We start from the raw sequence: 15,409 nt of genomic DNA, 5'->3' as shown, positions 1-15,409 counted from the left end.
TTAGTCTTCTTTGTAATTGGATTCGTTTCATTGAAAATGTCTTTAAAATTTATGTGGAAAAGAGTTATGCCAATATTTTCCCTCTAAGTATTTCCTCTAAGTATTTGATAGTTTGTGGTCTAACATCCAAGTCCTTGATCCACTTGGAATTTACTTTTGTATTCGGTGAAATACAGTGATTCAGTTTCATTCTTCTGCATGTTTCAACCCATTGTTTCCAACACCATTTGTTGAAGAGACTCTGCTTTCCCCATTGAATAGTATAGGCACCTTTGTCAAAGATTAGATGTCCATAGGTGTGGGGCCTCATTTCTGGGCTCTCAATTCTATTCCACTGGTCAGTGTGTCTATTCATGTTCCAGTACCAAGAAGTTTTGATGACAATGGCCCAGTTTGAGATCTGGGAGTGTGATGCCTCCAGTTCTGTTCTTTTTTCTCAAGATTGTTTTGGCAATTCTAGGTCTTTTCTGGCTCCAGACAAACATTTGTAGCATTTGTTCTATTCTCCTAAAAATGTTGGGATCTTGATGGAGATAGCATTAAATTTGTAGATGGATCTGGGTAATATATTCATTTTGATGATGTTAATTCTTCCAACCCATGAACATGGAATATCTTTCCACTTCTTTGTGTCTTTTTCAATTTCTTTGAGTAGTGACTCATAATTTTCAGTATACAAGTCTTTCACTTCTTTGGTTAGGTTTACTCCTAGATATTTTATTGTTTTTGTTACTATAGTAAAAGGAATTGATTTCTGGATTTCAATTTCTTCTATCTTAGTGTTTGCATAGAGGAATACCACTGACTTTTGAATGTTAATTTGATAGCCTGACACATTACTGTATTGCCTGATGATTTCCAAAAGCTTTTTGCTGGATTCCTTAGGTTTTTCCATGTATACTATCATGTCATCTGCAAATAAGGAGAGTTTGACTTTTTCTCTTCCAATCTGTATCCCTTTAATTCCTTGCTCCTGCCTGATTGCTATAGCAAGAACTTCCAACACTATGATGAATACAAATGGTGATAGTGGGCAGCCCTGTCTAGTACCTGATCTGAGTGGAAATGCTTCCAGTTTTTCACCATTGAGTATGATGTTGGCTGTAGGTTTGTTATATATAGACTCCACTATCTTCAGGAATTTTCCATCTATTCCAATTTGTGGTAGTGTTTTGATCATAAAGAGATGTTGTATTTTGTCAAAGGCTTTCTCTGCATCTATTGATATGACCATGTGGTTTTTGGTCTTGCTTTTGTTGATGTGGTGGATCACATTGATTGTTTTACGTATATTAAACCAACCTTACATGCCTGGAATAAACCCCACTTGGTCATGATGAACAATCTTTTTGATATACTGCTGTATCCGGTTGGCTAGAATTTTGTTCAATATTTTAGCATCTATGTTCATCAGAGATATTGGTCTGTAGTTTTCTTTTTTGGTTGTGTCCCTGTCTGCTTTTGGTATCAGGGTGATGTTGGCTTCATAGAAGCTGGCAGGGAGTATTCCAGTGTCTTCAATCTTCTGGAAGACTTTGAAAAGTAGAGGTATTCTTCTTTGAAGGTTTTGTAGAATTCATTTGTAAAACCATCTGGTCCAGGACTTTTATTTTTGTGGAGATTTTTGATAACTGTTTCAATTCCATTAGCTGTGATGGGCCTGTTCATGTTATCCACTTCCTCTTTACTTAGTTTTGGAAGTTGGTAAGTATCTAGGAAATCATCCATTTCTTCCAGGTTCTCTAGCTTGGTGGCATATAGTTGTTCATAAGAGCCTCGCATGATATGTTGAATTTCTGCAGTGTCTGTTGTAATATCTCCTCTTTCATTTACTATCCGATTTATTTGGGTCTTCTCCATTTTTTGTTTTGTGAGTCTGGCTAAAGGTTTGTCAATTTTGTTTACTCTTTCAAAGAACCAACATTTACTTTCGTTGATCTTTTGTATGGTTTTCCTATTCTCAATGTTATTTATTTCTGCCCTAACTTTGGTGATTTCTGTCCTTCTGGTTGCTTTAGGGTTCCTTTGTTGTTTTTCTTCTAGGTCTTTAAGATGTGCAATCAGGCTGTTTATTTGTGCTTTTTCTTGTTTCCTAATATGTGCTTGTATAGCTATGAACTTCCCTCTTAGGACTGCTTTAGCTGTGTCCCAAATATTTTGATAGCTTGTGTCTTCATTTTCATTGAACTCTCGAAACATTTTGATTTCTTCCTTGGTTTCCTCTTTGACCCAGAAGTTGTTAAGCAGTACTGTTGAGCTTCCACATTTTGGCACTGTTACTAATCTTTTGTTGATTGTTGAGTGTTAGTTTAATTCCACTGTGGTCAGAGAAGATGCTTGGGATGATTTCAGTGCTCTTGAATTGGCTGATGCTGTCTTTGTGGCCTAATATATGGTCCTTGAGAATGACCTAATATATCCTTGAGAATGACCGATGTGGATTTGAGTAAAATGTATATTCCAGTTTCTTGGGATGAATGACTCTGAAAATGTCCAATAATTCTAGTTTATCTATCTCTTCATTTAGCTCCCTTATGTCTTCATTGATTTTCTGCCTGGATGATCTGTCAAGTTGAGAGAGTGGGGTGTTGAAGTCCCCTACTATGATTGTGTTACTCTTAATATATTGCTATAGCTCTTTCAGTAGAAGTTGGATGTATTTAGATGGCTTCTCCTTGGGTGCATAGATGTTAATAATTGTTAAGTCCTCTTGACTGACTGATCCTCTGAGCATTAAGTAGTGTCCATTCCTGTCTTTTTTAATCTTATCTATTTTCAAGTCTATCATGTCAGATATGAGAATAGCTGTTCCTGCCCTTTTTTGTGGGCCATTGGCTTGTATGATAGTTTTCTATCCTTTCACTTTAAGTCTGTGTTTGTCTTGTTGAGTTAGGTGAGTTTCTTATAGACAGCATATTGTTGGGTTGTGTTTTCTGATCCATCTTCCTACTCTCTTTTAATAGGTGAATTCAGGCCATTGACATTTATGGATATCAAAGATTGAAGATATTTTAACGCCATTCTTGTAGAGTTTTAGAGTGTTTTGATATATGTCCTATTTGTGGTGTTCTGGTTGTTTATAGGAGACCTTTCAGAACTTCTTTTAGGGCAGGTTTGGTGATGGTTGATTCCTTCAACTGTTGCTTGTCTGAGAAGGTTTTGATGCCTCCATCTAGTCTGAATGACAGTCTAGAAGGATATAGTATTCTTGGCTGAAAGCCTTTCTCATTGAGCACTCGATAGATATCTTGCCATTCTCTTCTGCCCTGTAGTGTTTGTATGGATAAGTCTGGGGCTAATCTTATGGGTTTTCCTTTGTAGGTGACTCTTTGTTTTTCTCTTGCAGCCTTCAGGATCCTTTCTTTATCCTTATTCCTTTCCATTTCTAAGTATGATATGTCTTGGTGTCTTTAGGTTTGGGGTAATTCTGTTTGGGACCCTCTGGGCTTCTTGAATCTTTATGTCTTTGATGTTGTCTAGACTAGAGAAATTTTCAGCTATTATGGCCTGGAGAATGCTTTCTTCCTCTCCTTCTCTTTCTTCCTCTGGTATGCCAATAATGCGTATATTGTTTCTTTTGAAGTCATCCCATAGGACTCTGTTGTTGTTTTCAGCATCTCTTAATCTCTTTTTGAGATCTCTTACTTCCTTTTTAGTTGTCTCTAATTCATCCTCAATCTTGCTAATTCTGTCTTCAGCCTCATAGATTCTATTCTCTCTGCCCTCTACTGTTTTCTGGAGTTCATCTATTTTGTTGCCCTGCTCTGATACTGTTTTAGCTTGTTCAGCTAGTTGCCTTCTTAGCTCAGTGATTTCAGCTTTCAGCTCTCTAATAACCATGAGATAATTAGTATTTTCTTCCATATTCTCATTTGTTGTTCCTTCATTTCTGATTACAATTTTTCAAATTCTTTACTCACTCCTGTGATTATTTCCTTAGCTAATGTTTGGATGTTGAACTCGTTATTTTGTGCTTCACCCTCTGGAGGACTTTTAGCTGGACTCTTGTCCTGGTTCGATTCTCCAATATTTTTTCTTGTTGTTTTAACCATTTTATATATCATGTTATGAGTTCCCTTTATCAGTACTTTTCAAATTATTGATCACTATTGCCTGGATTGACTTGTGTCTAAGTAAATTAATTAAAGGGTTCACAGTGGTGGAAGTTAACAGTTATTTCAATCCCTGAGTTGGAGTTCAGTGGTTTAAAAGCCTCTTTCTTTTTTTTTCCTTCCCTGTAGGCTATGGGAGCCTGAGAGCTTTTAAAGTATCAATAGGCTTCTTAGCTTAATCACTGCCTCCTGACCAAGAGATAAAGCAGGGTGTGGCAAAGATAATCCAGTGGTTATGCAAAGAGACTTTCACAGCCCCTCAGCTATGCCACCAAGGTATAGGTCTTCTGAGTTTCCTGGTTAGATCTCTGTTCCCTGGTGTCCCTTCCTGTCGCTGCTCCAGATTCTGAGGGTAGTAGCAATGGAGACTCAGAGTTGCACTTGGTGAGTCTCTGGGGAGTCCTCTCCTCCCTTAAGCTGTCCCCTTGTTGGTGGAGCAGACTGGAGGTGGTGTCTCAACTGATAAACTGCTGAACTGTTAGCAGTCACTTAATCTCTCCTTAGGCCCCTCTCTCCTCTCTGTCACCAGCCACACGTGTTTGTACTCACCGGTGATTGACTGGGTTCCTGTGGTCATTCTAGTCCTGTCTTGTTTCGGTCCGGGTGGTCTCCTTTGGTATTCCCAGTTGATCCGGGAGAGGAGAGGAGAGGAGAGAAAGCGATCTGCTGCTCGTAGCTCCGCCTCCGCAAGTCCCAATGTCTGGTTCTTTCTCTCTCTCTCTTCCTATTTTCTCATTAGTAAATAAATAAATAAATAAAATTTTTTTAAAAAGAAAAAGTGGGTGGGAGTAGATAGCATAATGGTTATGCAAAGTGACTCTCATGCCTGAGACTCGGAATTCCCAGGTTCAACACCCCAGTGGGCATAATGATTATGCAAAAAGTTTTCATATCTAAGGCTCTAAGGTCTCAGGTTCAATGCCCAGCACTACCATAAACCAGAGCCGTGTGTGAATGTATCTTTCTCTGTGTATCTCTCTCATTAAAAGCAAAATATTAAAAGAATAAACCTTGTATTAGTAAATGAAGAAGAAGTTTCTTGCGGAGTTGCTAGTATAGATCAAGTACTATAGCAGGTTTTTTCCATGTGCTATTTTACACAACATGTGTTATTGTTTTCTATATTCCAAACATATACTTGTTTATATCATCTATGGACATCTTTGATAATTTCAGCTCAAACTTTAAAAAAGACTAGTGAACTGTTTGATTCAGTTGGCCACTTAGAAGATTACATACATAAAAGGTAAGCTATTTAAGACTTCCAAGCACTTTATCCTAGTCAATAATAATTCCAATAGGAGGGCTTCTGTTATTTGGAGGTAAAGCAGTGATTTTATTGTGGCTAATCGTATCATTTAGGTCAATTCCACATTTTAGCAACTAACCCAAGACTGCTGAGCTTCTCAGCATCAGGTTTAGGCTTGAGCCATGTGCTCAACAGATTGACTGTCGAGTGGGAAAAAGTATTATCTGGGGCACACCCAGATGAGTGAACACATTATCATATACAAGGACCTGGGTTCAAGTCTCTGTCCCCCACCTGCAGGGGAGAAGCAGTGTTGCAATTGTCTCTCTATACTTATTTTACACGTGTGTCTATGTGTGTGATTACTTTTGTGTTTATGTATATATTTGTTATATTTGTACTGTAAAGGTTGAGGAAACCACTGAAGGTAGGAGGCATTTGTCACATTTGTTGAGATGAGAGAAAAGTGTTTTGCAGGACAGTTTCCTGCAAAACATGCAGTGAGGGGCTACTTTGTTAGGATGAAGTGGGGTGTTCAGGGGCAAAGAGAGTACATCGTTTTTGTCCAAGATCTCTCTCTTCACGTGTGGTATGGACAGTGAGTTTAGACTCACCGTGGGGCTTGTAGTCGCAGGGGTGAAGTAGTTTACAGCAAAAGTTTGGGACAGGGGAGATATGACAGTCTGAGGATACATGGACATAAACTCAGAGGGGTCGACCATTACTCAAGAGTATTATATGTCATATATATTATTTGTTGTTGTTGTTATTATTATTATTATTACCAGGGTTATTGCTGGGGCTCAGTGCCAGCACTGTGAATCCACCATTCCTAGCAGCCTTTTTTTTTTCCTCTTTCCATTTTACTTCATAGAACAGAGAGTAATTGAAAGGAGAGGAGGGAAGCCGGGCGGTAGCACAGCGGGTTAAGCGCACATGGCGCAAAGCTCAAGGACTGGCGTAAGGGTCCGGGTTCGAGCCCCCGATCCCCACCTGCAGGGGAGTCGCTTCACAGGTGGTGAAGCAGGTCTGTAGGTGTCTGTCTTTCTCTCCCTCTCTCTGTCTTCCCCTCCTCTCTCCATTTCTCTCTGTCCTATCAACAACAATGACATCAATAATAACTACAACAATAAGGACAACAAAAGGGAATAAATAAATAAATATTTTTTAAAAAATAAAGGAGAGGAGGAGATAGAAAGGGAGAGAGAAAGTTAGATACCTGCAGACCTGCTTCACTGCTTGTGACTCATTTCCCCTCACACACACACACACAGGTGAGGAGTGGGGTCTCAAACCCCTGTCCTTGCTCATGATAACCTGTGCACTTAGGTGCATCACTACCTGGCTTTCCTATATATTCTAGCCAGCAAGCAGAGAAGCACACATATTCTTGCCATGCTTTCATCTATACTTAGGCATTTTATATTTGTTTTTGTCACCAGGGTTATTGCTGGGGCTTGGTGTCTGCACAACAAATACACCATTCCTGGTGGGGTTTTTCCCCCTCCCCTTTCTGTTTTATTTGATAGGACAGAGAGAAATTGAGAGAGGGAGAGGAAGCTAGAGAGGGAGAAAGAAAGACAGACACTTGCAGACCTAATTCAACTCTCATGAAGTGTTCCCGTCCCCCACAGGTGGGGAGCTGGGCTTGACCCAAGTCAGGTTGGTTCCTTGCTCAGGGGAGCTTGCTCTGTTCAACTGTGTGTGCCACTGCCCCAGCTCCCCCACTTAGGCTTCATTTCCCTACAAACCGGGCAAGAAGGAACGATCTTGTCAAGCCAAAATCGAAAGGACAAAAAGTTGGCAGTGAGGAGGGGAGTTGTTCATAGAGCCTTTGAAGTATGGGGGAGGCAGACAAGAACTACTGACAATTTGAAATTAACCCTGTAAATATGCTGAGTTTGTGTACATTTTCAGAACAAAACCTCCTCTGCAGATGAATGATTTCAGTACAAAAGAAACTCAGTCTATCAGAAATGATCCTTTAAGTCAGTGCTCTTCAGCAAGAAAGAAAAACGTGCTCCCCTTGTGCTTTGAGGATGAACTGAAGAAGCCAAATGCCAAGATAATTGATGCTACTCTGGCCAAGACAGAAACCTCTCACTCGGTAACAAAACTGGCTTCTACAATTCACTAAACATTCATGTCATTACTACTTATAGGATCTTTGATAAATCCTTACCTCTTGGTGTCACATTCTGAAATAACAACGTGTCAATTTGTTTCTTCTTTTTACTGCCAGGGCTTCACAGCTCTGTGCCAAGTTTTTCAGAGAGGAGAGGAAAGAGAGAGGGGAAGACAGGGAAATTCACTGCAGCAGCCTTGAAGCTCTCCCCCAACCCCTGTTTCACCCCTCCACCATAGTACTCCCATGTGGTATACTGGGGATTCCATCCTGGGTGGTAAACATGGCCAAGCAGATCCCCTCCAAAGGTCAGTTATCTCACTGGTCCTACTACTAATTTTTAAAAAAATATTTATTTATTCCCTTTTGTTGCCCCTGTTGTTTTTATTGTTGTGGTTATTATTATTGTTGTTACTGATGTAACTGATGTCATTGTTGGATAGGACAGAGAGAAATGGAAAGAGGAGGGGAAGACAGAGAGGGGGAGAGAAAGACACCTGCAGACCTGCTTCACCGCCTGTGAAGCGACTCCCCTGTAGGTGGGGATCCTTACTCTACTCCGTGTACTCTGCGCCACCTGTGTTAACCTGCTGTGCTACCACCCAACTCCCACCACTAAATCTTTAATGGTCTTTTTTTAAGAACTACCACCCCAATATTAGGAATTCCTTTGCACTGGGTATAAACATGTATTTTTTTAAATAAAGGAGGCTTTACCAATTTTTCTTGAACATAAAATAAAAGTGGATACATACCACTTCTTTTTAAATGTCAAGATTGTTTTCTTTTTCCTTTTTTAAAAATATTTTTTAATATTTATTTATTTATTCCCTTTTGTTCCCCTTGTTTTATTGTTGTAGTTATTATTGATGTCATTGTTGTTGAATAGGACAGAGAGAAATGGAGAGAGGAGGGGAAGATAGAGAGGGGGAGAGAAAGACACCTGCAGACCTGCTTCACCGCCTGTGAAGTGACCCCCCAAAAGGTGGGGAGCTGGGGGCTCGAACCCAGATCCTTGAGCCAGTCCTTGAGCTTTGCGTCACGTGTGCTTAACCTGCTGTGCTACCGCCCGGTGCCATGTTTTGTTTTTCTAACACTGTTTGGAACCAGAAGATAGATTTATTTACTTATTTATTTTTACCAGAGCACTGTTCAGCTCTGGCTTATGGTGGTGGAGGGGACTGAACCAGGGGCTTTGAAGCCTCAGGCTTGAGAATCTCTTTGGATAACCATTATGCTATCTACCCTCTTCCCAGAAGATAGATTTATTAAAGGCTCTTTGATATCTCACGGAGTCTATAGGATGGCTGGTGAGACTCTGACTTGTAAGCTATCCAGGTGGGAGGTAGGCAGCAGCAGCCCTGGTTGCCCTGTCAGTCATGCTGTGGTCACAGCTCAGTTCACAATGCTGCAAGCTCAGTGGAGGCTGATAAGGCCAGTTTCAGTCCCTACCTACTTAAGGACACATGGATTTACAAGGTGGAAAATTGGGTCTGGCGGTAGCGCAGCCGGTTAAGCCCACAAAGCGCACAAGGTGGAAAATTTCCTAAGGTGTTGAATGCACTAAAAATTATGAGACCCCAATAAAGAAATAAATTTTTTAAAAAATTATGAGAAGCCTCTCCTATGGTGGTTAGATAGTTAACACTCGGTTAGTGGCTGGCAAAGCACTATCTTTTCTTGTTGTTGTTGTTGTTGTTGTTTTAGGAATCATAAACCATGGCACTAAGTACACTGACGAATAGGCAACCACTTGATGCCAATTTCTTATTCCATTAAGTGCACTTCCAAAGGAAATGTTGCCACCTTTAACTTAAAGTATACAAGCAAAATGCTGACAATTTTAATATTTGACCATTTTCTTTGGAAATCATCTTTTTTGCCCTGGGAAAGAGTTACTTAGCAAATAGCTCATGCATACAGATTTTGTTATTTTTAATGACAGAATCCATAATATAGTTTAAGCTTGAGCTTTGCTCAAAAAAAAAAAAAAGGTATTTCTTAAGCATCTTTTATGCCTTAAGTGTGGTGCTAAGCATTGGTTTAATCCTTGTAAATACCCCATTTATATTTTCTGAAATACGTATCAGAATATCCAGACTTTATACTTTTGGTTTGTAATCTGTTCTTTTTTAAACATTTTATTTATTTATTTATTTTTGCTTTTTGTTGCCCTTGTTTTTATCACTGCTGTGGTTATTATTGTTGTTGTTAGGACAGAGAGAAATGGAGAAAGGAGGGGAAGACAGAGATGGAGAGAGAAAGAGAGACACCTGCAGACCTGCTTCACCGCTTGTGAAGCGACCCCCCCCCCCCGCCCCTGCAGGAGGGGAGCCCAGGGCTCGAACCGGGATCCTTTACTGGTCCTCGAGTTTCGTACCATGTGCACTTAACCCACAGGGCTACAGCCTGACCCTTCTGTAATCTGTTTCTTATAACATTTGATTCAGTCCCCATTTTTTTTGGATATTCTTCTTGTTTCTGGATAGGGAAACCTAAGATAGGCCAAAATAATGCTCTATTCCAACAAATATCATTTTCTTCCCAGTGACAACACCATGAACATTTAAGAAATTTATTTGTTTAGCTATATCCTGCTTTATTTCAAAAAAGGATTTAGGAAGCCAAGGTTCAGATTTGACCCATACCTTTTTTTTTTTTCCATAGTACTGCTCAGCTATGGCTTATGGTGGTGTGTGGGACTGAATATGGGACCTAGAAGCTTCAGGCATGAGAGTCTATTTGCATAACCATTATGCTATAAACCCCACCCTGACCCACTAGTATCTGGATAGAATAAGGAGAAGGAAATGCGTCATTTGCAGAGAGTAGATAGCATAATGGTTATACAAACAGACTCTCATGCCTGAGGCTCCAACATCCCAGGTTCAATCTCTTGCACCACCATAAACCAGAGCTGAACAGTACTCTGGTAAAAAAAAGAAAAAAAAAGTATCATTTATAGCCTTTTGTGTATTTAAAGCCTTTTGTGATATTGCTGCTTATATTTATATTTATAGCCTTTTGTGATATTGCTGCTTATATTTAAAAGTTATCTATAGTCATTTTCAGAATATATAAATTTTACTTTGTGCTTAAGAATGGAAATAACATTTTATTAGGTACTTTAAGGTGTCTTTTTAGGTCTTTCTACTTGCTTCATTTGTTGACTCACTGCAAACTACTGTACCCTCTTGCTTTAAGGTATATATTTTGCCCTAATTTATGGATACATATGGACATCTGCCCTATCTCATAGGACCTGGTCTATATCTAGGTCTTGAGGCTTTGTTAGGAAGTAGACCTTCAGTCACTCCAAAGCTAACCTTATCAAAGTAAAGACTATGAAAGTTGAATAAGAGCAAGAGACTGGCATACTTTAATGATGACTCTTTAGTCATTATCAGGTCATCAGCTGGGGCCCTAGTTGGGGAGTCCTAGGATTCCCACACGATGAGTCTAGACCTCAAATAGAACCCTCTCTCTATGATCACTGGTCATCTCCATCAGGAACAACATAATGGACCCCTTTGGGAACCCCCATAGGACCTTGCCCTCAATGTGGATCAACAATGGTAGAGAATGTTCTATCCTCCGAAGGGAGGTTGGACAACATACTCTATCTACCACCTGAAGGAAATGGCAACTTGGAATATTCCTGTTGATGACCACAGAATGCAAGTTCGGACCTACAGGGATGCAGAGGTTACATACGCTCCTACACTGAATGTGGGCCCCAGATCAAATCGATGGGGTTTAAAGTCAACAATATTTATACACTTTTCTCATATTTGGGAGCTACTGTCTTCCCTGATACAGCTTTCTCTTTTTTTAATATTTTATTTATTTATTTTCCCTTTTGTTGCTCTTGTTTTTTTATTGTTGTTGTAGTTATTATTGTTGTCATTGTTGGAAAGGACAGAGAGAAATGGAGAAAGGAAGGGAAGAGAGAGGGGAAGAGAAAGATACCTGCAGACCTGCTTCACCGCCTGTGAAGCGACCCCGCTGCAAGGGGGGAACTGGGGGCTTGAACTGGGATCCTTTAGCTGGTCCTTGGGTTTTACATGCTTAACCCGCTGCACTACCACCTGACTCCCCTGATACAACTTTCTAGCCCTTTTTCCAGCTACAACATCATCTCCCCAGACAATAACTTGGGTCCACCTGCATATCAGATGTCAGGCCTAGGCAAAAACTAATGAAGTCATGGGCCCTTTGGAATATACCGAAAATAGACCTACTAGCTATATTCAAAATGGAGACTCCAAATTTTCATCCGCAATATTCCAGCCTTTAGGTTTATGATTAGTCAACAATTTGTTTGGCTTTGTATGTTAACTCTTTTTTTCAGCCACCAGGTTCCAGATGCTACCATGATGCCAACCAGACTTCCCTGGACAAATGACCCCACCAATGTGTCCTGGAGCCCCACTTCCTCAGAGCCCTGCCCCAGTAGGGAAAGAGAGAGACAGGCTGGGAGTATGGATCGACCTGGTCAATGCCCATGTTCAGCGGGGAAGCAATTACAGAAGCCAGACCTTTCACCTTCTGCACCCCATAATGACCCTGGGTCCATACTCCCACCAGGTTAAAGAATAGGAAAACTACCAGGGGAGGGGATGGGATACGGAGCTCTGGTAGTCTATGGTCTTGTCAGTGTTTCCATTTTTTAAATAAATAAATTAAATCAATAAATGGAAATTACCTTCTTGCCTCAATGGGCTAATAACTAAATACTCTTTTTTTCTTTTCATCCATAGGAGCAGAAGGACACAAACCCTATCATCTTCTATGAAAGCAGATATATACAAATGCTACTTTTGACAAAATACAGATACCCACCCTATCATATGGAAAGTAGAAACAAGTACACACAAAAAAGAGAAGATCTCACTTTAGATAAAAACCATAAAATTCTTAAACATTTAATGAATGATCAATCTATTATAGCTCCCCAGTTTACAAGAACTATTCCTACAGCATGGAGAAAAAGTATACAAGCCGTACCTTGGAAACAGAGTCACAGAGTTGTGGAGGAGGACTTTAAAAAGGAAATCAGTAAGGAGACATTAGAAAACATACCTTGGAATAAACTCTATGATTTTTCTCAGACTTTTTCCAGCCTAACAAAAAAATTTGTGGGGTTTCTTGATAAAACTGTTATTCAAGAAAAGAGTGCTAAGCCTGGCAGATTTGAAAAAATGATCTCTACAGTAAAACAAATTCACACAGGCACATTCAGTGGCACACGTGTCAAATATCACTCAAAGCCTATAAAAAATGCACTTGAAGTGCATATGTCAAAAAATGTCACACCGTTAGACGCTTTGTTAAAAATGTCAGGTGAAAACTAAACACCCCCCAGAGAATATATTGTATGTTCAGCAGTATTGAGTAACAAGAATTAAGAGCAAAAATTTGAAGATCATAGAAGAAATTATTATTCAAACAGTAACATTCTGATGGATGGTACAAGAAAGCAAGTTACAGAAAGTGGTTACAGTGAACAGTTGTCTATTCAAGAAAAACCAGCATTTGAAGTAACTAAGAAGACAAAATTAGAAAGGAAGTATCAACAAGAGGAACTATTAGGTGATGAATTTCTTTGATCTCAACTACATTTCTCAATTATCCACATTTCTGCAGGAAAGTCTGATTTATAACCAGGAATGATTAAAAAAACTGACTGTAAATTTGCTATTGGATGTCAAATAACATCAATAATCTTGCTCTATAACTTAATATCAAATAATATGTAAGTACCATTAATTGAATGAATGTAACATCCATTGTATAACAGCATTTTGAACAATCAGGAAAAGTACTATTTTAGTAATAAAGAACACTTTAAAATATCAAATAGCATCTTGTTTGTAGATGTTGTAAACTTATTTTATAATAGCTTTTACAAGTATAATTTTTACTTTTTACAAATCGTTCAGCGTTTTATTTATTTTCACGAGGGTTAGTGCTGGGATTTGGTATCTGCATGCGGATTTCACTGCTCCTGGTGGTAATTTTTTTCCATGGTAGAGGATGAGAGAGAGGGAGGGAGAAAGAGAGAGACCGAGAGACCTGTAGCACTGCTCCATGTTTGTGAAACTTCCCCTCTGCAGGAGGGGACTGGGGGCTCTAACCTTTATGCATTGTAACATGTGTGCCACCACCTGGCCCCTCCTAACTTTTTTTTCCCCTCCAGGGTTATTGCTGGGCTCGGTGCCTGCACCATGAATCCACCGCTCCTGGAGGCCATTTTTTCCCCTTTTTGTTGCCCTTGTTGTTGTAGCCTCCTTGTGGTTATTATTATTGCCATTGTTGATGTTGTTCGTTGTCGGACAGGACAGAGAGAAATGGAGAGAGGAGGGGAAGACGGAGAGGGGGAGAGAAAGACAGACACCTGCAGACCTGCTTCACCGCCTGTGAAGCGACTCCCCTGCTCAAACCGGGATCCTTATGCCGGTCCTTGCGCTTTGCACCACATGCGCTTAACCCACTGCGCCACCACCTGCCCCCCCCAATTATTTTAAAGAATAACATCCTTCTACAAATATCTTTTATTATTAGTGATGTAATTCACAAAATATAAGACAACAGGAGTTCAACTTCATGTCCACACCAGAATAACATCCTTAATAATTCAAGCTATAAAACTTTGATAGAAAATCCTATAAAGCCTTGAAGATTATATATATATATATCTGTTGTATGGTATCCCACTAACTTCTCTTTAGCACAAGGACCAGCGTAAGGATCCCAGTTCCAGCTCCTAACTCCCCACCTGCAGGGGAGTCGCTTCACAGGCGGTGAAGTAGGTCTGTAGGTGTCTATCTTTCTCCCTCTCTGTCTCCCCCTCCTCTCTTGATTTCCCTCTGTCCTATCCAACAACAAACGTCATCAACAACAACAATAATAATCACAACAAGGCTACAACAACAAGGGCAACAAAAGGGGGGAAAATGGCCTCCAGGAGCAGTGGATTCATGGTGCAGGCACTGAGCCCCAGCAATAACCCTGGAGGCAAAAAAAAAAAAAAAAACCTAATTCCTGGTCTAATTGACTCCACCCTCCTCTCCCCGCAACCCCCCCAAGACTGAAAAGGAAGTAAAGTTCACTTTTCTCAATACAGCACATTTCCTAGCCTTTCATTTATTTATTTACTTTCTTATTGGATAGAGGCAGAAATGGAGAGGGGGAGGGGGTGCTAGAAAGGAAGAGGGAGAGACAGACACCTGCTGTTCTACTTCAGCAGTGACAAAGTTCTTTCCCCCTGCAGGTGGGGACCAGGGACTGGAACCAAGTCCTTGTGCCCTATAATGTGTGCATTTAACCAGGTGCACCACTGCCTGCTGCCATATTTCCCAGTCTTTTTTTTTTTTTACTTTTATTTATAAAATGGAAGCACTGACAAGACTATAGGATAAGAGGGGTACAATTCCACACAGTTCCCACCACCAGAACTCCGTATCCCATCCCCCCAAAGCTTTCCTAATTTTTTAAAAAGATTTTTTAATTATTTATTTATTCCCTTTTTGTTGCCCTTGTTTTATTGTTGTAGTTATTGTTGTTGGATAGGAGAGAAAGAAATGGAGAGAGGAGGGGAAGGCAGAGAAAGACATCTATAGACCTGCTTCACCACTTGTGAAGCGACTTCCCAGCAGGTGGGGAGCCGGGGCTCGAACCGGGATCGTTACTCTGGTCTTTGCACTGTGTGTCACATGCGCTTAACCCGCTGAGCTACCACCGGACTCCCAGCTTTCCTATTCTTTATCCCTCTGGGAGCATGGACTCAGAATCATTATGGGGTACAGAAGGTGGAAGGTCTGGCTTCTATAATTGCTTCCCCACTGGACATGAGGATTGGCAGGTCAATCTGAGAGGAATAAGATGACCAAATTATCCACAACCACAGTGGGTGAGTTGAGG

At 40.3% G+C, this 15,409-nt stretch overlaps 1 protein-coding gene across 1 annotated transcript in view; it reads left to right on the top strand.

The window, feature by feature from the left end:
• The window catches only part of C13H1orf141 (chromosome 13 C1orf141 homolog), a 47,212-nt gene extending 33,866 nt beyond the window's left edge, over positions 1–13,346 (top strand). Inside the window, exons 7-9 of the mRNA XM_060205084.1 lie at positions 5,289–5,358; positions 7,279–7,468; positions 12,247–13,346. Of these exons, the coding sequence (XP_060061067.1) occupies positions 5,289–5,358; positions 7,279–7,468; positions 12,247–12,840 (854 nt within the window). The 3' untranslated portion in view covers positions 12,841–13,346. The remainder of the gene's footprint in view (positions 1–5,288; positions 5,359–7,278; positions 7,469–12,246) is intronic.
• Positions 13,347–15,409: the final 2,063 nt, after the last annotated feature.

The sequence above is a fragment of the Erinaceus europaeus genome, chromosome 13 (assembly GCF_950295315.1).
Source record: "Erinaceus europaeus chromosome 13, mEriEur2.1, whole genome shotgun sequence".
In the NCBI taxonomy this organism is placed as follows: domain Eukaryota; kingdom Metazoa; phylum Chordata; class Mammalia; order Eulipotyphla; family Erinaceidae; genus Erinaceus; species Erinaceus europaeus.
Note: the sequence above shows the minus strand (reverse complement) of the source record. Positions and strands in the feature narration are given on the sequence as shown.